The sequence below is a fragment of the Amphiura filiformis genome, chromosome 8 (genome assembly GCF_039555335.1).
Source record: "Amphiura filiformis chromosome 8, Afil_fr2py, whole genome shotgun sequence".
NCBI classification, from domain to species: Eukaryota; Metazoa; Echinodermata; class Ophiuroidea; order Amphilepidida; family Amphiuridae; genus Amphiura; species Amphiura filiformis.
In genome coordinates, this window is record NC_092635.1 from 43,965,790 (window position 1) to 43,989,645 (window position 23,856).

At 34.8% G+C, this 23,856-nt stretch overlaps 1 protein-coding gene across 2 annotated transcripts in view; it reads right to left on the reverse strand.

The window, feature by feature from the left end:
- Positions 1-5,339: 5,339 nt before the first annotated feature.
- Positions 5,340-23,856, reverse strand: part of LOC140159083 (uncharacterized) — a 91,053-nt gene continuing 72,536 nt past the window's right edge. The window contains exons 15-25 of one of the 2 annotated variants that reach the window (XM_072182425.1): positions 23,137-23,269; positions 16,176-16,285; positions 14,972-15,071; positions 14,293-14,455; positions 14,003-14,069; positions 13,365-13,425; positions 11,880-11,965; positions 10,614-10,740; positions 9,695-9,851; positions 8,121-8,413; positions 5,340-7,425 (exon numbers count right to left, since the gene is read on the reverse strand). In XM_072182425.1, the coding sequence (XP_072038526.1) occupies positions 7,345-7,425; positions 8,121-8,413; positions 9,695-9,851; positions 10,614-10,740; positions 11,880-11,965; positions 13,365-13,425; positions 14,003-14,069; positions 14,293-14,455; positions 14,972-15,071; positions 16,176-16,285; positions 23,137-23,269 (1,378 nt within the window). In that variant the 3' untranslated portion in view covers positions 5,340-7,344. Of the gene's footprint in view, positions 7,426-8,120; positions 8,414-9,694; positions 9,852-10,613; positions 10,741-11,879; positions 11,966-12,050; positions 12,137-13,364; positions 13,426-14,002; positions 14,070-14,292; positions 14,456-14,971; positions 15,072-16,175; positions 16,286-23,136; positions 23,270-23,856 lie in introns of both variants that reach the window. The other variant, XM_072182426.1, reaches the window with a different exon arrangement.

Consider the following 23,856-nt stretch of genomic DNA (forward strand, 5'->3'; position numbering starts at 1 on the left):
AGTAAAGAGAGAAAGGAACATAGTGATCAAACAGGGGGAGGGATAAACAGAGAAACTACTTACTGCTGATATTGGTATAGATGAAGTAACTATCTGAAGCTGACATTGATATTGATGAAGTACCTATCTGCTGCTGATATTAGTATTGATGAAGTAACTATCTACTGCTGATATTGGTATTGATGAAGTAATTATCTACTGCTGATATTGGTATTGATGAAGTAACTATCTACTGCTGATATTGGTATTGATGAAGTAACTATCTACTGCCGATAATGATATTGATGAAGTAACTATCTACTGCTGATATTGGTATTGATGAAGTAACTATCTACTGCTGATATTGATATTGATGAAGTAACTATCTACTGCTGATATTGGTATTAATAAAGTAGCCATCTACTGCCTGCTGATATTGATATTGATGAAGTAACTATCTACTGCTCCTGATGAGGACGTGTGTCACACGTCGAAATATTGAGGTTAGTTCTCAATAATTTTGTGTTGAATGACTGTTTAAACTTACTTTGCTATCTACTGCTAATATTGGTATTGATGAAGTAACTATCTACTGCTGATATTGGTATTGATAAAGTAACTACCCAGCAAACACAAAACGTTTTCGACATCATTCGCAAAAGGTTATAAAAGGTTGTCAGAAAACGTTTAAATGTCGGGTTATATAAAGGGTATATTAAGAGTATAAAACGTTTTCATAACCTTAAAAACATTTTTGATAATCTACTGCTCAGCAAACAAAAAATGTTTTACAGAAAACGTTAATTTAAATGTCGGGTTATATAAAGGGTATAAAAACGTTTTAATAACATTCCAAAAACATTCTTGAAAACTTGATACAAAACATTCTAAACAGAATGTTATTTTGGGGTTAAAAAATATTTTGCGAAAAACGTTTGCCCAAAATATTTTCAATAACGTTTTAAAAACGTTTTCATGACCTTTATATAACCCGACATTTAAATGTTATTAAAAGGTTTTGAAACAAACATTTTAAGAACATTTCTGTGTTTGCTGGGTTCAAATATTTTAACATAATGTTATTTAAGTATTGACACAATATTTGGCAAAAATGTTTACAAAAATAGTTTTCAATAGCATTTTTTGAAAACATTTAAAAATATTGCTGTAGTGTGTTTTAATACAAAACGTTTTAAAACATTATCACGACCTTTATATAACCCGACATTTTAATGTTATTAAAACGTTTTTACCTAAACCAAAAGCCAAAATATAACTTATTTAAAACGTTTTAAAAACGTTTTTGTGTTTGCTGGGTACCTACTGCTGATATTGGTATTGATGAAGTAACTATCCACTGCTAATATTGGTATCAATGAAGTACCTATCTGCTGCTGATATTGGTATTGATGAAGTAGCCATCTACTGCTGATATTGGTATTGATGAAGTACCCATCTTCTGCTGATATTGGTATTGATGAAGTAACTATCTACTGCTGATATTGGTATTGATGAAGTAACTATCTACTGCTGATATTGGTATTGATGAAGTAACTATCTACTGCTGATATTGGTATTGATAAAGTAGCCATCTACTGCCTGCTGATATTGATATTGATGAAGTAACTATCTACTGCTCCTGATGAGGACGTGTGTCACACGTCGAAATATTGAGGTTAGTTCTCAATAATTTTGTGTTGAATGACTGTTTAAACTTACTTTGCTATCTACTGCTAATATTGGTATTGATGAAGTAACTATCTACTGCTGATATTGGTATTGATAAAGTAACTACCCAGCAAACCAAAACGTTTTCGACATCATTCGCAAAAGGTTATAAAAGGTTGTCAGAAAACGTTTAAATGTCGGGTTATATAAAGGGTATATTAAGAGTATAAAACGTTTTCATAACCTTAAAAACATTTTTGATAATCTACTGCTCAGCAAACAAAAATGTTTTACAGAAAACGTTTAAATGTCGGGTTATATAAAGGGTATAAAAACGTTTTAATAACATTCCAAAAACATTCTTGAAAACTTGATACAAAACATTCTAAACAGAATGTTATTTTGGGGTTAAAAAATATTTTGCGAAAAACGTTTGCCCAAAATATTTTCAATAACGTTTTAAAAACGTTTTCATGACCTTTATATAACCCGACATTTAAATGTTATTAAAAGGTTTTGAAACAAACATTTTAAGAACATTTCTGTGTTTGCTGGGTTCAAATATTTTAACATAATGTTATTTAAGTATTGACACAATATTTGGCAAAAATGTTTACAAAAATAGTTTTCAATAGCATTTTTGAAAACATTTAAAATATTGCTGTAGTGTGTTTTAATACAAAACGTTTTAAAACATTATCACGACCTTTATATAACCCGACATTTTAATGTTATTAAAACGTTTTTACCTAAACCAAAAGCCAAAATATAACTTATTTAAAACGTTTTAAAAACGTTTTTGTGTTTGCTGGGTACCTACTGCTGATATTGGTATTGATGAAGTAACTATCCACTGCTAATATTGGTATCAATGAAGTACCTATCTGCTGCTGATATTGGTATTGATGAAGTAGCCATCTACTGCTGATATTGGTATTGATGAAGTACCCATCTTCTGCTGATATTGGTATTGATGAAGTAACTATCTACTGCTGATATTGGTATTGATGAAGTAACTATCTACTGCTGATATTGGTATTGATGAAGTAACTATCTACTGCTGATATTGGTATTGATAAAGTAACTACCTACTGCTGATATTGGTATTGATGAAGTAACTATCCACTGCTAATATTGGTATCAATGAAGTACCTATCTGCTGCTGATATTGGTATTGATGAAGTAGCCATCTACTGCTGATATTGGTATTGATGAAGTACCCATCTGCTGCTGATATTGGTATTGATGAAGTAACTATCTACTGCTGATATTGGTATTGATGAAGTAACTATCTACTGCTGATATTGGTATTGATGAAGTAACTATCTACTGCTGATATTGGTATTGATGAAGTAACTATCTACTGCTGATATTGGTATTGATGAAGTAGCCATCTACTGCTAATATTGGTATTGATGAAGTAACTATCTACTGCTGATATTGGTATTGATGAAGTAACTATCTACTGCTGATATTGGTATTGATGAAGTAGCCATCTACTGCTAATATTGGTATTGATAAAGTAATTATCTACTGCTGATATTTGTATTGATGAAGTAACTATCTACTGCTGATAAGGGTATTGATGAAGTAACTATCTACTGCTGATATTGGTATTGCTGAAGTAACTATCTACTGTTCCTGATGAGGACGTGTATCACACGTCGAAATATTGAGGTTAGTTCTCAATAATTTTGTGTTGAATGACTGTTTAAACTTACTTTGCTATCTACTGCTGATATTGGTATTGATGAAGTAACTATCTACTGCTGATATTGGTATTGATGAAGTAGCCATCTACTGCTAATATTGGTATTGATGAAGTAACTATCTACTGCTGATAAGGGTATTGATGAAGTAACTATCTACTGCTGATATTGGTATTGACGAAGTAACTATCTACTGCTGATAAGGGTATTGATCATGTAACTATCTACTGCTGATAAGGGTATTGATGAAGTAACTATCTACTGCTGATATTGGTATTGACGAAGTAACTATCTACTGCTGATATGGGTGTTGATGAAGTAACTATCTACTGCTGATATGGGTGTTGATGAAGTAACTATCTACTAGCCATATTTTACAATATTTTTACTTAAAAAACACATTTCTGAGATAGTCACTTTTTTGTCAAATGATTTTAGAGGTGCACCCGGAACTATTCAATCTCTGTTTGTTTTTCTGTCCATAGGCTTATCGAAAATAGCATTTGCGTGTTAATGTATTGGCTTGTATATTAACAACTGGGATACTCATCGATCCAGAACAAAAGTATAGAACTCATTGACAAATAGGTACAATGTTGCCAATAATGCGGTTAAAGCGCCAAATTGTGCTAGTTCAGTTTGTAACATAAGATCGTTTACCACGGCTTTATATGGCTATTTAACTTTAGATGCCGGTTTTGGATATTGCTTGAAAGTATGTTTGATGGTGCAACATACATCAATAGGTATTGGATGGGTTATCAATGAAATGTTTCAAATGAGGTTTTCTTGAGGGGTCAAATAGATATGCTATATCAAAACAATATAATGAAAGTAACAAACAGCACAACAATTACACAAGTTTATATTTCAAATGATTTATTGCAAAGCTGAACCCATCAAAAAAGGCTACATTTAACTGAAATTAATTCTTCATATTAAAACATAAACTGATCTAATACTGTAACTAAAACACCAACAATACAGTATACGTTATTCCACATAAGTCATTATAAAGCTGTTCTACTTTACGATCTAAAACATGATTGTATGTATATGTAACAGTAAGAGGAATTTTCTTCATCACTACACTATGTTTCGCTCACCTGTGGAACGTTTCCGCCAGGTCAACTAGATTTGCCCGGAGAGTTCTTTAAGAAACCGATACTGAACTGTGATCAAGGAAATGAATAGATTTGGAATAACATGCTGATGCCCGGGGCGGCACAACATCGTATGACGTCATCTTGTCAATCATATAACGTCACCTGAAAGGACTATTCCGATTATAGACAAGATATTTATCACAGCATTACCATCTGCTGAAGACGCTAGTCGACCTAGCGAAAACGTTCCAGGTCATATACTAATAGTGAGCGAATAATAACGTAGTGTTGAAGTTATACTAATTAGGATTGGATGTGTTGAATACAAAATGAAATAATCATTTTGATCGTGAAATAAACATTTCGATATAAAAGATAAGGGACGGTTTACTCTTAAAATATATTCTGCAGCATTAAAGATCTGTATTTTTTCATATAATATTCATTATTTGAGGAAAAGAACACCGATTTATTATAATTTTTCGCTGAAGTAATTAACTTGGATATGGCATTCTTAAAATGCATTAACGTTTTAGTTTTTGTCCTTTAAAAAAACAAAAAACAAATATCAATACACGTTATGCAGATGATATCTAAGTTTTAGAGGGCTTTTTAATGTTACTGGCTAGGGGTTTTCTTGATTTATTTTGCAGAATTTTGCCATGAAACCTGATCAAAACGTTCATCTAGATAGTCTTAGTAACTTTAACAACTACGGATTTCATACAAATATTTTTTTTTCATAATAATAAGTGTTTACTACAAATCAAAATGCATAATTACTGATTGTTATACAAATCGTTCTGTGTGATTGTTCCAGTATACAAAAAACACTCTAAAATTCACACTTTTTGGCTTATTTTTCCTAACATTTTTGGAATATGGAAACTTTTAATTCCTAGTTAGGTTGCTAAAGATTATAATTGAGTTATACTAGTATTTCATCTGTGGGCAAAGCAGAATAATATTGTTTTTTAATAGTTCTGTATTTTTCTAGCATCGGGATTCGGGAGTAGACCTCTGATTTGAATAATAGATTGGAAAAAGTTATGTATAGTATCAAATTTCAATAAAAACAAAATCACATTTTAGGACTTAAGTAACTATTAATGCCACTATTTATCAAAAAAAACTTAAAATACTTTGTATTTTCAACGTTTTAATTTTTTTCTTAATTTTTTTTACAGATAAATACAGAAATTAAAATCAAAATAATCGTACAAAACTTTACTTGTCGATGCATCATGTAAGCAGTTGTTATCTATACAATCATCACGATACACACTCAGCTAATAATATCTTTAGTTACAATATTTCGAATTTACACTTTTTCACGTTGCACTTTTTACAAATAACAAATATACATTTTTGTTTTTCAGTTGAGCTCAACTCTTACATTTGGGCTATTCCAGTTGAAAACCATCCGCCCTATGGTAGACATGACCTTAATCTTCCACACAGGGAGTGTGAATTTCAAATGGGGTCACCTGAATGGGTGACTCCATTTGAAAGCTACACCCCCTATGTGGAAGATTAAGGTCATGCCGTCCATAGGGGGTGTATGGATTTCAACTGGAATAGCACATTTATTATTTATATTGTAATTAACCGCACAAATTGCAAATTGGAATATTTAGAGCAATCTAATAGTCTTATTATTAATTTCAGTTAAGATTTAACATAATACAATAAATGTATTATATTATACATGAAAGACATCGCACACTTACACACGCACCCCTAAAATGTCGCGCACACACCCCATACACACCCCGCATACACCCCTCTCACCAAATACCACACCCTTATTCCACATAGTCACGCCCCAATACCACACGTACCCAACGCACTCATATGAAACATTATTTACATTAAATATTTGTATACACAATACATACAATACTTAGTAAACTTATTTTCTCTTCAATACATGTACCAATAAATTCATTTGTTGAAACAATACATTACTCAGTCAAGGGGATATGAAACACGGGCATTGCATAATAATATCACCTAGGACAATGACAGCACTGAGTTCAATCTCATTATCTCTCTCATGCGGTCCATTTGACTGGACCATGTACCCTATCCTTTACTGCGGGAGATCTATTAATATCAAATTGATATTGAGACGTGAAGCACGTGCGAACAGTACCGATTTTAAAATAGACAGTAACACTCCAAATATGAGGTTATGTGCTAAATTTCCACCGGTGATGTTTATCGCTTGGTGGAATTAGCATGACCAAAGATACCAGAGATGATGATGATAATACAGCTCTTAAAAAAGGATTGGGGTCATGGAGATCGGCGCTACATAAAGGTATCTGAGTATGTCAAGTACTCAAAGTCTATTTATCATTTTAATTATGTACTATGTAGTGTATTATATAATTAAACAAAATAAGAGCTGTTTGAATGACAAACGTTATACCATATTTAATTTGAGTTCATGAGGAAATGTGTCATTGCAGCACGGGAGAACAGCGATCGCTGATCGAGATCTAAGTATAATGGTAGACGCACATGCGAACACATGGTCCAAAATGCGTTATCATGTACTAGATCTAACTTTGTCAGTTTATAAGCACTGTTTGTAGATTTAGCTGTGTAACCTATAAGTTATCTTAATGTTCTCATTTGTTCTGTTTTTAAAAATATATTGATCTTATTTATATGGTATACCTTTCCTTGATACATTTAACTTGATATTGATATAGGCTATTTTGGTTTTGATATCTCTGGATAAACACTCTGAAGTGATTTTGTTCTACAGTTATATGGCACATTTCATAATATTGCACATTTTCTCGCACATTGTTCTTAAGTCAAAAGTTTTATATATTTATAAAAAGTTCAATTGATAAATTGTCTATCTATAGTTACACGGTTGTTACCATATCTTTACTAACTGGTTGCTCCTGCTCGGGGCTGTCAGATCTAAGTGCCAGTGTTGCCAGATCCTGTGAAAAAAAAACCCCAGAAATCATTCGTTAGTCATCACGTAGATTGGGAGTAACATGTATACTAGTCAATTGAGGGGATTCATAACGACACACCATTCAGTTTGCTTGGATGGGGAACAGATCGTTATTCCAAAGGACCGTTATTCCAAAGGGTCGTTATTCCGATGGTTCATTACTCCAAAGGGTCATTACTTCGAATTTGCAATTAAATTTGTTATTCCAAAGGGTCAGTACTCCGAAGGCTCGTAACTCCGAATGGTACTTCAATATTAGGAGTAATGACCCTTCGTAGTATTCTTTGCCTGATTTCGGCTTCTTGTCTAAATTCGGAGTACCTTCGGAATAACGAACCCTGTTGTAAATTAGGAGTAATGACCCTTGTGAGTAATGAACCATCGGAGTAATGAACCTTTGGAGTAATGAACCTTAGGAATAACGAACTATCGAAATAACCCTTCGGAATAATGATCCTTCAAAAAAGAAGGGTAACCTTCAGTTGTACCACTGGGAAGAAATACTTACTATGTTAATTATGTTCCCTATTTCGGGTAATGGTTGGGTCCAGTGCCCTGTAACCTTTTCCCAGAATTATTTCGTTTGGAATATATACTTAGGACAGATATAAAGTACAGACGCGTCGCACGAACGTAACCCAGTGCAAAAAAGTTTGTAATGATCTTGATAAGTCTTACCCCTTCTTCTCTATCCGTGTCCTCTGGTTTCTTGAGTATACCCGGTATCAATTTCCGTACCAGTGTAGCGCTGCCTAAGCCAATCAGAGGTGACTCCGCCCTGGAGTCAGAACTAGATACTGTGGTAAGAGTGCGATGACCCCTGGTAGCTGGTGATCCCCTGTCATCTGCGGACTGGTGTTCTTGTTCAGCCGCACCCCCTTTACCTGCTTTCTGCTTCTTGTCTGATCGTGGACTGGTACCGCTACTACCTCCTGAACCGTGAGTTGGTGAAGTTTTACGTGATGAAGAACCTGTCGCACAAAAATAAAATCATGATGGAACAGATTCATCAGGATCGGTATAGTAAACCCCGTTGACAATGTTCTTAGTATCTGGTCTAGAAATAATGCACTTACTTCTGTACGTTTCAGCAACACATGTTGCATTTATCGTGATAATTGGTACTGTACTGTAGTGGACAGTACCGATTTATATCTCACATTTTTGATGAGTTTCTGAAACAGGGATAAAAAAATCCCTTGAAGAAAGACCAACTGGCACTCGTAAGATCAGCGCTGGAACTACTTCTAGAGTTGGTTGCCAATAGCAGTCACTACTCATCAAGTGCTGATAAAGGCAACAGGGGTTGCTGAAACGTACATAAGTAAATGCAATTTCTGGATAAAACAGACTTGTTAGCTGTGAAATAAAATTGTTTTTATCACTTTCAGAAAACAGAAATACAAAATTGTAACCGTGTGTGTTGTTATATTTATATTATTTTGAATTATATATAGGATAATTTTTTATTTTTTTATCCATTTTAATCACATGTTGTAGCAAAATAACAACAGTGGTTGAGGATCCGAGAACGGAAGATTTACATTACTTTCAAGTTTGTGCAATAAAGAGTTACCCTAAATCCACAAGCGAGAAACCTACATTACATTTGAATGGCGATTCACGGTGATTGTAGAACCGAGGACGGGGAAAACTACATTACTTTCAAGTTTGAATAGTGGACAATTATGACTATAGATCAGAGAACGGGAAAACTATGTTGCTTTCAAATTTGTATGATGGGCAATAGTAATTGTATAGATCCAAGAACTGAAAAAACATTACTTTTAAGTTTGTATTAACGTTCCGTTAGGATCAAAATGATTGTACACCCGGGATAGGGAAAAACTACACTGATTTCAAGTTTGTTTGACGGGTCGTAATGATTGTAGATTCAAGATCGGGAAAAACTGCATTGTTCTCAAGCTTGTATGCCGTGTCATAATGATCACCGATCCGAGTACAGATAAAACTACATTACTTTCAAGTTTGTATGGTACGTTTATAAAATGTAGGCTAAGCTGAGAACGGGACCATTGAAAAGGGGCACGTGACTGTAAAGAGTTATATCCATAGTGATACACACCCTGTGGAAGACAATATCTTAATCTACACAGGGAGTGTGAATTTCAAATAGAATAACCTGAATGGGTAACTCCATTTGAAATCTGCACCCCCTGCGTATAAAGATCATGTCTTCCATAGGGGGGTGTATGGATTTCAACTGGAATAGCCAATTAGGCCATACTTACTAGATCGTATTGGCACATATCTTTTATAAACACTATACTTGGTGGATCTCGGTAGACTTGGTGATGTGACGTTTATACCAAGAGAGGTGCGTCGTTCCGCAAGTAACTCTACTACCTCACCATTAAGGACGCAGAAAAACATAAAGAAAAATGCCCCCTGAAACACGTAGGAAAAGAGAGAAAATAAATTGGTGAAATTAATCAAGTGCTATACGTTTATGGAAGTGACAATTTAAAGCTTGAACCTACCCACCTCAAGCCTCGGCATATTATCAACGTCGATTCGATGCCGATGTTTTGAGGTCAACAAAAGTATGACCTCAATCATCGGCATCGAATCGACGTCGATAATATGTCGAGGCTTAAGGTGGGTAGGTTCAAGCTTCAAATTGACGCTTGCATTAGAACACCAGCTAGCCCTGACATGTAGATAGTTCCCCTAAATGGCGACCCCTATAATACCTTATCAGCAAGTATAATTTAAATGCAATGTGTACAGATCAAGAGTGGCGCTCGACTATCTTCCAACTTCTTCCCGAGTGAATCATAATCAGATTCATTGCCAACCATTTTGGATTTACATTAGCTTTGGATAATTAAGCACATACTATGATAATAAGAGTCAAAAGTTTGTCTGTTGCGTGCACGTATAAATACAAATATTTAGATTGTATGATTTACTGAACAATGAGAATAATGACTCAAAGCCTCAAACTCAAATAAAACAAAAACAACATTTGAAATAAGCTTACACATGCACATAATCAGCAAATTCGTCTTTTAAGGCACTTTTCTGCAAGTTTTTTTTTAACCATTTAAGTTAAAATTTGTGTGCGTTAAATGGGTATTAATCTATTTAGTTTGAAGTAGTGAATTATAGAAGATTCACGAGCTACGAAAACACACATACGTATATTACCTGTAATATTGTGAACATTGCAAATAAAATCTGCGGTATTCTGCTATACATGATGGCTGAGCAAACAGCAAATGCCATTGCTATCATGAGCAGAGTATTTTGTATCCAGCAGCCTTTATTATGATTTCTGTAATTGAAAAAAAAACCCAAGGAGATGATGATTATGAAGAATATGAATAAGAGGAGGATAAAGAAGAACAAGAGGAAAACGGGGGAGAATAAAAGGAAGAAGAAAAAACCGAATGAGAAGGATAAGAGGAGGAAGAAGAAGAAGAACAAAGAGGGAAATTGCACTTTTTCCAGGTGGAAGTGACATTTTTATTTATTTATAACAATTTGGGCAATATACCAGACGAAAACCCAAATGTTCTTGAATACAAATAAAGGGCGACTTAAATACCCCAAAACCAAAACAACAAAATAAAAGGAACAAACAAACAGACCAGAAAAAAGATGAACAAATTAAAAAACAGACAAAATAAATGAGATGGGGGAGGAGATGGCTAGAACACATGGCAACTAACAGCAGATTTGAAGGCGTCCAAGGATGGGCATTTGACAATATTATCGGGAGGGTAGTTCCAGAGGGTAGACCTATAGGTACATAATGAGGAGCACGTGTGGCCGAGTGGATAAGGTACTCAACGCATAATCCATAGGTTGCGAGTTCGAACCCCACTCGTGTAAACGTGTTGTGTCCCTGGGCAAGGCATTTTATCCTCATGCATTGCCTACGGTTGGTTGGGGTGGGGTTGGATGTTTGTATAGTTGCTTGTTTCAATGTTGCAATATTGGCGCTGATTGCTGCCTGCAAATTGCATAGTGTCTGTTTAGGTATGTTTAATGTATATTCTAGCAATTTGACCTGCGGGTCACCATTAAAGTTTGAAATAAACTTTACTTACTTTATGGGTAAAAATATGTTATGTGAAAAGGAAAGCCAGCAAAACGGAGGATCAAGGGAATAGCTGTTGTGGTTGCGCATGCCAGTGCGCGGATGCGGATCGAACGGGTTTGAAGATGAGCAAAGCTGGTAAAAGATCTTGTAAAAGGGGACACAGTGTGATAAGATCACGACTTTGAAGAGGAGGGGAAGATCTACTTTTGAGAGAAGAGCGAAATTTCACTTTTTGTGGATTGTCTATAATAGAGTATCACTCTATAACAAAGAATTAAATTAAGTCTTCATCAGAGTGATCACTTTAGGCAATCCACAAAAACGGAATTTCACTCTTTTACATTGAGTATATTGATTATAAAACTTACGCAATTATTTTGTTAGCTGCTTTATCTTTCATATACGAACTCTCCATGATATCTTTTAGCGTGTAAACCAATACAAATACTGTTACCTGAAATGAGTTAAGGTGATACTTACTCTATTATTTTATTGGCTTAAATATACTGTTACCTGAGACGAGTTAAGGTGACACTTACGCTATTATTTTATTCGCTTCTTTATCTTTGGAATAGGAACTCTCCATGATATCTTTTAACGTGTACACTAATACAAATACTGTTACCTGAAAAAGTAAAATATACCGGTTATTGCACGATTACAATTTGTTTCGCAACCCCGGTGAAGGAAAATAAACGTTGCTTCTGCTGTAGTTTTAGACGCAAAACAAAACAAAAAAATAAAACAAAACTAATTGTGTTAAAAATCTTTCTCATAAAACAAAAGTAATTATTATAATATAATGAATGTGTTGATCCCAACTCTCTCTCTCTCTCAAAGATCAACGTATTTTTATATAATTCCACAGGAAAATACTTGATAAAAGAAAAGCATTTGATTCTTTTGATTCAAAAAATTAAATTAAAAATAACGCAACTGATATAAACTCTTGGAAACATTTGGCTATCCCAGTTTAAAGCTTTAATATACGATTTCCGCCAAATTTTAATTTTATTATTCTTTATTTCAAAATGTTGAAATAATATTAGTAATAACTACCGGGAAGGGTTGCTGTCCATTTTAAGTTGAAATAACATGGTAAAGTGAAAGAAACCCCACTGGTTATTTTGATGATAATATGTCGAACTTTGCTCTGTTGACCTACAAAGACAACAAATTTGGCCGATTCCATTTAGGTGCAAGTTGGGACATGTGTAAACATTACAAATATGCACACACAAAAATCAGGTTTGAAAAAAATTAACAAATTTCATATTATAAGATCGTACATTATGGCTTTAATTTCCATACATCATTATGAAGATACGTGGGAAGACATGACCCAAACTTCCACACAGGGAGTGAAGATTTCATATGGAGTCACCCATGCAAGTAATCCCATTTGAAATTCACACTCCCTGTGTAAAAGATTGTCTTCCACAGGGGATGTATGGATTTTAACTGGAATAGCCTATTATCTGTTTGATTCCTATATACACGCAATGAGTACGGTATATACAAAGCAACCCCTTTTCCCGTAGTGTAATTATTTTAATTTAACACGAATCTTAATTATAAGATATTTCTTATTTTACACTCTAAAAATATACTCATCATAGGGAGATTAAACGGAAGTGCGTATCTACCTATAATTGAGTACACTCTTGCTCAATATTAAGCTTACGCAAGGTTAACAAAACTACCTAATATTTTTTTGTACACCACTGCGTAAATTATTGCCCGAATTTGAGGAAAATTTTACTCAACCAAGAGAATGGTTCCCTTTTCAATCAGCATTACGTAAACTTGTTATTTTTAGAGTGTACAGTACTTTGTGTAAATGCAAAACTTACTATCCATACACCACCAACAGGTCCTACTAAAAACCAAATATGCTGGACGTCGATTAGGCATCTGGAACATTAACAACAAGAACAAGGGTTAGTGCAGAAAGGCCATCTGCAATAGCTACCCTATGAGCATTTAACAAGTTCTGCGTTTTATATCGTACATTATCTAAATATATGGCGCCCGGCAGCTATTGCAGATGGATGGGGCATTTCCCTCGAAATTATTTTTCATTTCAAATACACTGTAATTTACACATTTTGAACGACAATATTGCTATCATAACAATGAAAAATAGTGAGAAGAACTTTCATGGAAAAGTTGAAAACATTCTGACATTTTTGTCATAGCCTTCTTTTATTTGAAAGAAGCACTTGTATATCGTTATGAGTTTAACAGACTGCCGAATCTGGATTCGTTTCTTAGTTAAATTCATGTTACACGCGAGTTCTCTTGATATAGCAAACAGAGGATCAGAGCTGAGGGCAGCATATCAATTATTTAACGGTACCCCTACGTGATAAGCGTCCTAAAGAGGACAGCACACAGGTTACAATCCCCTGTTCGCAAATTCATCTACTTACAGAGGAAAATACGAGGAGAACTAGTTATAATAAACAGAATAGATGAGAGTTATACTTACACTTCCGGGTCAAAGTATGTTTCCCATTTTAGTTTTACTAATATGCCTACAAGTATTGCGGGAACGACTGTAAAAAGAAAATATACAGTGTATTTTAATGTCAAAAGCCTTTTTATTACCTAATAATGCTGTAGAAATATTTGTATTATATCTAAATTGAATTCATCAGGACAAAACTTTCTGAATTGTTGCAAAAGTAGAGCAAAGTTTATCCAGAGGGCAGTATACATTACAAAATCTTTATAATTCTAATAATCATTTTATAACATGACAGAATTCACGTGACCTACCCCAGCCAATTACGTAATATCGTAGCATAGGTCTTTGCTGTTGTGTGTCTGTATGGATGGAATTAGCTACCTCTGTGTACAAGTTAAAGGCCTCGTTACAGACCCATAGGAATGACGAGATCATAAGGTAGTGAAGTAAGATGGCGAACATTTTACAAACGATCTGCAGAGAAAATATGGAAATGTTAATAAGATATGTTATTATCGGCAATTAAAATAATGTCTAAGAAATTTACTGGATGCCATTTGGACTAACAAATGCGCCAGCCACCTTCCAGCGACTTATGGATTGCTATGCCATTTGGACTTAATAATGCTCCAGCCACCTTCCAGCGACTAATGGAGCTAAATTTTTGTCCCTTTTTCCAAATTTTTTGATCATTTAAATTATACTCAATAACATGTCAGTTCTTGTAACTCACGGTCTTACAAGTGTATGACGTACTCCCGAATCCAGAAAAATACAGCACTATTTTTATTTTAAAAACATGTATTGCCGATTTGTACTATATAAAGACATGTATTACCAATTTGTACTACATAAACAAGATAATAATTTGTTTTAATCCAAAAACATTATTGCTGTATTTTTCTGGAATCTGGAGTATTTATTGCTTGTTGGTAATATTGGTAATATAATTATGAACAATCGCCAATAAAAATGGACAATCATACTTACTTCATTTTCTGTTCTTGCTACGCCTACTAAGAAACTCAACTGAAGAGCGACGACAGAGGCGGCTAAATTACGATGAATGGCTACTGTGTCTGTTTCACATCTGCAACCAAGTATTTTTTGATGGGATTAAGCAAAAATTAGTCGTTTTGACAATTAACTACTCATATAGCCTAGTGACCGTAGATCCGAAAACTAGAAAAATCACATTACTTTTAAATTTGCACGACTGGCATAGTTATTAATAGATTCGAGAACTGGACAAATAACATTACTTTCAATTTTGTATCGCAGGTCGTATAGTGATTGTAAATCCGAAAACTGCAAAATTACGTTACTTTCAAATGTGTGTGACGGGTCATAGTAATCATAGATCTGAGAACTGGAAAATCACATTACTTTCAAATTTGTATGACTAGCAAAGTATTATAGATCCAAGAACTGGAAAAATCACATTACTTTCAAATTTGTATGACGGGTCATAGTAATTATAGATCTGAGAACTGGAAAATTAGCTTGCATTATTAAATTTTAATTTGTACGACTGGCATAGTTATTATATAGGCTATATATCAAAAAATGGACAAATTACATTACTTTCAATTAAATATGACGATTCATAGTGATTATTGATCCGAGACCTGGAAAAATATTACACTTATACTTTCACTTTTGTATGACGAGTCATGGTATATGGTTCTTGAAATATTATATTTCTTACTTTTTTTCTTACTTATTTCTTATTTCTTACTTTTTTTGTCTTTCAAAGCTCGTGAGGGTCTTTTTTTTTTAAACTCAAATATTTCTTACTTCAAAATCAGGTATGTCACTCATTTGTGTGTGAAGTTGCACACATGAGTATAAGTTATAATCCATAACCGAATTAAAAAGACTAGTTTGCGTCTGGCGTCAGGACAAAGGCGCGGCGTGATTGGTTGCTGACCTGCGCAGTACGGCATTTTGGGTCTGGTTGACAGGACGTCATACGCAAACTAGTCTGTTTAATTCGGTCTTGAATTATACTTTTTGGTATTTGCAGCTTTTGTAGTATAAGATGGCATATTATATCGTTGATATCTTTGTGCGCCTTAAATAGCTTATAGTTATGCGCCATAGGGCCCTATATTTTGTATTGAAATCGTATTTAAAAAGATGCTTTTGTGTCAATTCTTACGAGTCATCGACATGTAAAACACGTTTTGCTTACCTTAAATATAAAAATGTTACTAGAGAGACACCGTATAAACTAACAGATATAAGAATACCAATGTACGACGCGGCATTCATCTCAAAGCGTGGTGGGTCGCCAGGATCCCACTAGAATATAAATAAACAAAAACAACAGCAAATGAAACTACATGTGCCATTAAAAATGCTAATGAATAAATAACTGTACATTATAGGATTGAATTGTTTATGACGTTGGTCAATAATTAATCATTGTAATTAATTGTCAACCGCAATTGTCATATCACTAAAGATAGAAAAAATTGATTAACATACCCTTCGCAACATTGAATGATATTGACCATAATAATTATATAGTAATTATAGATTGAATTCATTGAAATAATAATTATTATAGACTTCATTCTGAATTTGAAATGGGACTTTATAATTGATTTGCGCATATTGTTTTCACCGGGATTTGATTATTTTCACCGGCATGCCGACATGGCTTAGTATTATTTGACCTTTAAATTTCATGCATAAACCCTAGTTTAAGAAAGTGGTTGTTGTAACCCTAGCAGCGTAGCCAATCATTTTAGTGTGTAGGAACAAAGCCAATTTTTTCGTCCGCATTTTTCAATTTTTCGTCCAATTTTTAGTCATTTTCACTTTACTCTTTTGTTGTCCCCGTTTTAACCCTGAAAGTTTTCTGGGGGGATTTGTCCTGCCCCCTGGGTACGCCATTAAACCCCTCGTGTGTGTTTGCTAAATTGTGCTACTTCACCTGAAATCCACAATCCCCAAGATTTAGCTATAGTCTTTCACAGAGGGAGTATGGGTTTCAAACAGAATAGACCAGGCGGCATAGGAAGCGCAACACGTGACGTACGAGGCTGGCGAAGATACAGGGCTGACAGCCCCATTCAAAATACACGGTTAGCAATTACAAATGGAAAATTAACATACTTGCAGTGGGGTACTTTGTCGAACCCCGACGGTTTTAGAGTAAGATAATTTTGCTTTGACACCACATAACAAATTTAGAATTGTTTGTGAAGATTTCATGATTATGTGTTAATCCAATGGCGACCTCAAAATTGGCGATATCGCTTCCATCACCGCCTGAAATAGACGATTGGTTAACTTCCATTGTGGAAGAAATATAAAGCCATATAAAGCAGGAGTATGGGTTTCAAGGTAATTAGCCCTAGCCAATTAAATCACATACGCCCTCTATGGCAGAATTAAAACGGTATAGTCCATTGCACAACATAACGCACCAAATGACTTCACGTATTGTAGGACCACCCTTTACGCAATTTAGCTATGCCACCTAATCCCGCGGTATAAAGCCGACAATTGCACTTCGATAGTATAGGGTGCGATTCGGTGCGAATCCCTGGGTGCGAATCATATTATTATCATTATCTTTTTTGCTCTTAAGAAAATATTGTAAAATATATGACCCATTTGGGTCAGATTTAGGGTTTGATGCATCAAGAGTAAAGTATGTAACACTTTTCAAATTTAAATCATGATAACATATGCTACGACTATCACTAGGATCCACAACATGCTCATCTATCGGGGCACAGTTCTTTAAACCCAATACATCTGTACATTCATTGAATGATCTTTGAAATTTTGAGTACAAAAACTTATGCTCTGCAACTTGAGGTAAAATGTTGCACTATGATTGTTTAATTGAGGTTATTGAATTATGCCACTGGGATGAGGCCATTGTGGTCCATAGTGTATGAACATCTGAAAAATCAACAAGTAAAAAGAAACTTGTGGTACTTCATACAACAATAGAAACATGAATATAGAGCAATATGTTACTTCACCAATACATAACCTGCAAAATTATATAAAGAAAATGAAACACATTATATTTTTTTAGTTAAAAAGAATATTAGAGATCAAAAAGAACAAAAATTGTACAATAAAATGGAAAATTATACCATAGAGAATGGTATCTCTCTTAAATTCTCCGATTGAATATTCAATTAAAAAGAGTCAGGGACCAAATCGTTTTCGACTCAATTTTCAGTCAAATTTTCAATCTTTTTAATCAATCGAAAGGAGTGTGATTCTCAATGTTTTTAACAATTGAAGATAGAGACAAACCTTTCCTGATTGAATATTCAGTCAAAAGGATGATTCTCATTGTTTTCTCAATCTTTGCCGACTGAAATTAGGAAACAAATTCCGTCCAATTGAAAACCCGATTGAAAATATTCACTCTCTGAAATCTCATTTCAACCATGTAATGCAGCCATTTGGTAGTACTCGTAAGGAGTAATATTTAATTGGATAGTGAAATCAGTATATTTCAATCTATTTTCAATCTATTTAGATTGAATCCTATTATCAACCGTTAAAAGATTGAAACATATCAATTGGTCAATTTAGAGAGAAAAGAACATTTAAACGAGATTTCATAGTTCTAGTCCAATAAAACAGGTTCACTATGGCCATTTCAACAATGTTGATGTTATGACGACGTTTTGTTTACCACAGAGGATGCTGATTGCTCAGCAACACGGTTGTCGGTTATCTTTTTCTTCAAGAGACGTCCACAGTGAGTGAAATCTCGTTTATCATTTGCAATAACAGTCCTGAAGAACATGTTAAGTAAGATATGAGCATTATACTTAAACAAACAAGATGTTACTGGAATGTGACCTGCTACCACGAAATGATAATAAAGTCACAAGTTGGGCGTTTCGAGACATCCTGGCTGCTGAGTTGATGTTCTTTGTTTGCCGTGCACCTGTACAAACCAACAGTTATGTCCTTGACCTTCGTGAATGGCCCATTGTGCCCCCGTTTACAAAGGACATATAGACATAGACATACTAATGGCTTGAACAGGTGCGTGTGAAACTAGGAACACCGACGCAGCAGCCAGGACATCTCGAAACTACCAACTTGCGACTTTACGCTCATTTCGTGGTAGCAAGTCACAAATAAAGTATACCACAAAGAAATATTATTTTGTTTATGCGTTTCAAACTTAGTAACCTCACGATCACTCATCAAAACAAGTAACACTGCAAATATCACAGAAAAGTAGAAAAAAGTCAAGAAAGGTTTCAATCCTGCATTTGGGCAATTCCATTTAAAATCCATACACCCACTATGGAAGACATGACCTTAATCTTCCATACAAGGGATGTAGATTTCAAACGGGGCCACCCATTCAAAAAACCTTATTTTGAGTTATTTTTTAGATTAAGGCCATGTCTTCAACAGGGGGTGTATGGATTTCAATTGGAATAGCCCATTTAGAAGTTATGTCCACAAAATAAGAATCAAGTAGTTAACATTGCTGCGGTGTTTCTTAAAAGTTAGTTTAAAAGTCAGTTTAGTGTACGAAAGATTAGCAAGGTAGAAAACTGTTGTAGTCAAAGGACTCTTCTACAAGCTCTGAAGAAAGACACATGATCAACACAGCCAGAAGGTCCGCCAGAGGGAAGTCCCGGCTTAACACTCACATACCTTCTATGTTTCATGGTGAATATTAGAAATATTAAAAATAAAGTGCAGGAAATAACGATCTCAATAATCATTTGAAGTGCAAATTGTACATTACGGAGTCAGCATTTTTATTTTTACGACTTATGAATAAGTACATTACGACTATAGGAATCAAATCTCATTTCCTATCGCTTTCTGTACATGTGGTTTATTTGCGAACACATGATGGTCATTTAGTAAACCATGACAATCCATTCATTGGCTCACTACCCGGCTTACTATAGTAAATGGCTATTCCAGTTGAAATCCATACACCCCTGAAGACATAACCTTAATCTTCCACACAGGGAGTGTCAATTTCTGTGGGGTATATTAAGGTCATGTCTTCCATACTGGGTGTATGGATTTTAACTGAAATAGTCCAATAACACGAATCGTTAAGCCTAAGTAAAGTGTCTAACAGAAGGCACAATAATAAATTTATTTTCCGCCTATGCCGTTTTACTTATAGTTTTCAAAGCAGGCTAGAAAAAGATATTATTAAGTTTGAATGAACTGATAAAACAGAAAAAGCCGATATTAAGTATCTGAATTATATATTCATCAAGAAATTCCTGAAAAATTAAATAATCTACAGGACTGACGGGAATTGTAATAAAATTCGGGCAAAAGGAAGGAACTGGACTTCCCTCTCCCAACATGCTAAACTATTAGAAAGAAACGTGAAATATCTAAAGTTGTGCCATTTTTGTTAGTGTTCAGTGTACTATCTATATTGCTAAGTCAGGCAACATTATATGCTACAGATCTCCTTAATGTTTTCAGCAATTCGTCTCCGTCAAGAAGGCGTTTATACTTCTTGTTTTCCCTGTCGTAGAAATGAACAGCCTCACAAGTTTGCCATACAGCCAAGGGTAATATGACAGAGATGGAGTGCCAGTAACTGTTATATCAGATGACTTTGTTCAGTCCAGCTATCCAGGAAGTGACATGTTTACGAGTCTGCGCCTTATTGGTTGTCAAATGTTGACAGTTGGTAACAGGTGTCATGCTATAAGCCTTTTTAGCCAAAGTTTTGTTGAATGAGTTTATGACCGCCTTTTCAGCCAAGCTAAAACATTGGTAAAATTTTGGGCTATTCCAGTTGAAATCGATACACCCCTATGGAAGACATCACCTTGATCTTCAACACAATGAGCGTGAATTTCAAATGAGGCTACCCGAATGGGTGACTCCATTTGAAATCTACACCCCCTGTACAGACTGCTGTATAGGATATTAAGGTCATGTTTTCCATCGGGGTGTATGGATTTCAACTGGAATAGCGCATCTTAAGGAGTCTGTAGTCTATAATGAGAATGTTGAAATGCACATGCTAAACATATTTGTAGTACATGGGTAAACTAATTTACATATTGATTAGGGTGTAAGGTGCTACTGAGGTGCAAGATTATGTTGTGGCATGTAGGAAGGTGGTTAAACTACTTTTTAATTAGTCCGTCCGGACGTACCCCGCCTAACCACCAACCGAGCAACTGTGGCATAAGACGAGCATGCACGTGATGCTCGGGTTGACACGCTACCGAGGGTACGTCCTGACAGACTAGTTTTGATACATAGAGTATAATTAATTACATTATTCTATCGCATTAGTGTAAATATCGAAATCATCAGCCCGGTTACCTTCAGATCATGTACAAAAAGTGAGCACTTTAATACGACTTGAATACTAAACACAGTTAAACTGTCCAGACGTTAAAACCGTCTCCAACCAGCCACAAGTTAACCGGGCAGAACCGCCGGATAACCGGCGGCTGCGTTTTGAAGCCGTCACTTATCATTTTACACGGGAATGGTAACAAATCAAAAATCAGCTTAACTCATCAACTCAAATTAATTTACGAGGTGAAAATTAGTACAAGTATTTGCATACGTTTTGGCTGAAGTTCATGAAATGTTAAAAACTGTATAGACCGACCAGACGACGACACCAAACAAATGAATTATGTATTAGTATAACATTAATTATTAATACTATAATGATTTACAATTGCTTGGCTTTGAACATCGCGAGTCAGAAAGACAAAAATAACTTGATAACAGGACTCATATAAAAGTTTTTCAAACAATTCAAATGGATGTTATTAATGGACTGTTGTCTGCTTAAAAGCACATTATTCTGTATTAGGCAAAAGCAAACGAGAAACAAACAACGTCAATAAGCGAACAGCATATTGCACATTATTTTGCCTATCAAAAAGATCAATATACCTCACGATTCTGGATTCAACATGTTAAAGGAAAGGAGAGGGATTGTATATAAGTATCATAGTACTACTAATTTCATTTTAAGTTGTAAATTTATGGATGGATTATTGATTTTGTATTCAAGATTATGTTTATCAATCCATCGATCGTTTTCAGAACAAAATGGCACCAAACGACGGTGAGTCAGAAAGATTGATACCCTGAATTTGGTTAGCATTAAGTGAAAACAACACATTAGGGAAACCATTCGTTTTGGTTCTATATCGTTATCAGTGTCCCGTTGACACCGATGATTAGAGAGGTTGCGATTTCCAAACGTACGTATCGTACGCACGTACATCCATTCAAAATCACCCTTATGTAACGGGATTTTGAATAGATGTACGTGCGTACGATACGCATGTTTGGAAATCGCAACCTCTCTATTATTTCTATTGTACCGTGACTGGTTTTAACTGGTCAATAAATTAGTATCATCCAATAAGCATAGTTGCTGATAAACGAGGTTTAGTTCTGGCAGGAGTTAAGTAAAAATAACAAGTTAGGGATAACATTTGATTTGGTCCTATAAAGCTAGCAACAACCCGCTTATGTTAGGGGACGAAAGTAAATGTTATGCTAGGAATGTTAGGCACCAATCTCCGACTCGCTTGTGTTGTATAAGTTTTTCATGTCAAATTAATTATTTTGTTGAATTTGCCATTGGGAAAAATACCATTTGTGTAATCTTTTGGTACTTGTCTTTCTGACTCGCCTATCTACCATTGTCTATATAGTCTATACACAGCAACCGATGCTACATCGATATCATTCCTTTTAACAGTCATAGTCGAATCTACAAGTTTTCTGCCGAAAGCAAACATTCAATTCAACAGCCAAAAGATATGAATACAAGCCTAATTTGCCATTTTTTTTCTACTAAAATAATCTAACGAAATTGGTAACATCAGTCTACATTCGATGTTACTATAAATTCTTGTTCAAAACATAATCATTACGATCCAACTAGGCGTTAAACCCCATGAAACCTACCTGCCGGTTGGCCAAAAAGCAGTTTTCATAATCAATTTGACCAATCAGCAACATTGATATAATAATTTCACCACGCAAAAAAATTGGAGTGAATTATTTGCAAAGCTCCATTCTGATTGGTGATTAAAATGAAGATATCATGTAATTGACCAATCAGAGGTAATGTTAGATCGGCAGGTAGTGCTCCTCATTTGAATAAACAACAAGCTACTTACATCTGGATCATACATGTCGGTGGTGATGGCAAATATCCCGAAGTGATAGCAATGACAGATGGCCTCGTTAGCTTCACGATCATGATCTACGACTTCACATCCTTCTGGTATCCACTCCCAATAGTCTGGATAACTAAATAATAAAAACACATATAATTGAAGACCGAAATAAAAAAGACTAGTTTGCGTACATGACGTTCTGTCAACCAGACCAAAAAATGCTGTACTGCGCAGGTCAGCAACCAATCACGTCGCGCATTTGCTCTAACGTCAGACGCAAACTAGTTTGTTTAATTCGGTCTTCAAGTATACCTCAAAGATATATTTTATTGATGACTTTATACAACCACTCCTACTCATCTCTCCACTTCCTCAAAATGTTAGCAACATAATTCTGCTTACGACTCTATGTTGACATTGGCTAAATAACTTATTAACAAATTAGTGACTTTTCTTAGTCCGCCATTTCGATATGTGTGGCGTACTTATAGGTTTATATCAAAATGCATATGGGCAATGGCCAAATACAGAAACTGTTCTGAAACACGCAATCGAATACGTACTTGTTTCCTCTCGAGTCACTAAAGGAACTTAAAAATAATATAAAGTTTGTGATGGCATTAATATCATGCTTGAAGGAACATGTGTATGGCGAACTGTCACAAATACAGTTGAACAATATAGAAATACTAAGTACACAGTGTTCAAATCAAAGAGTAA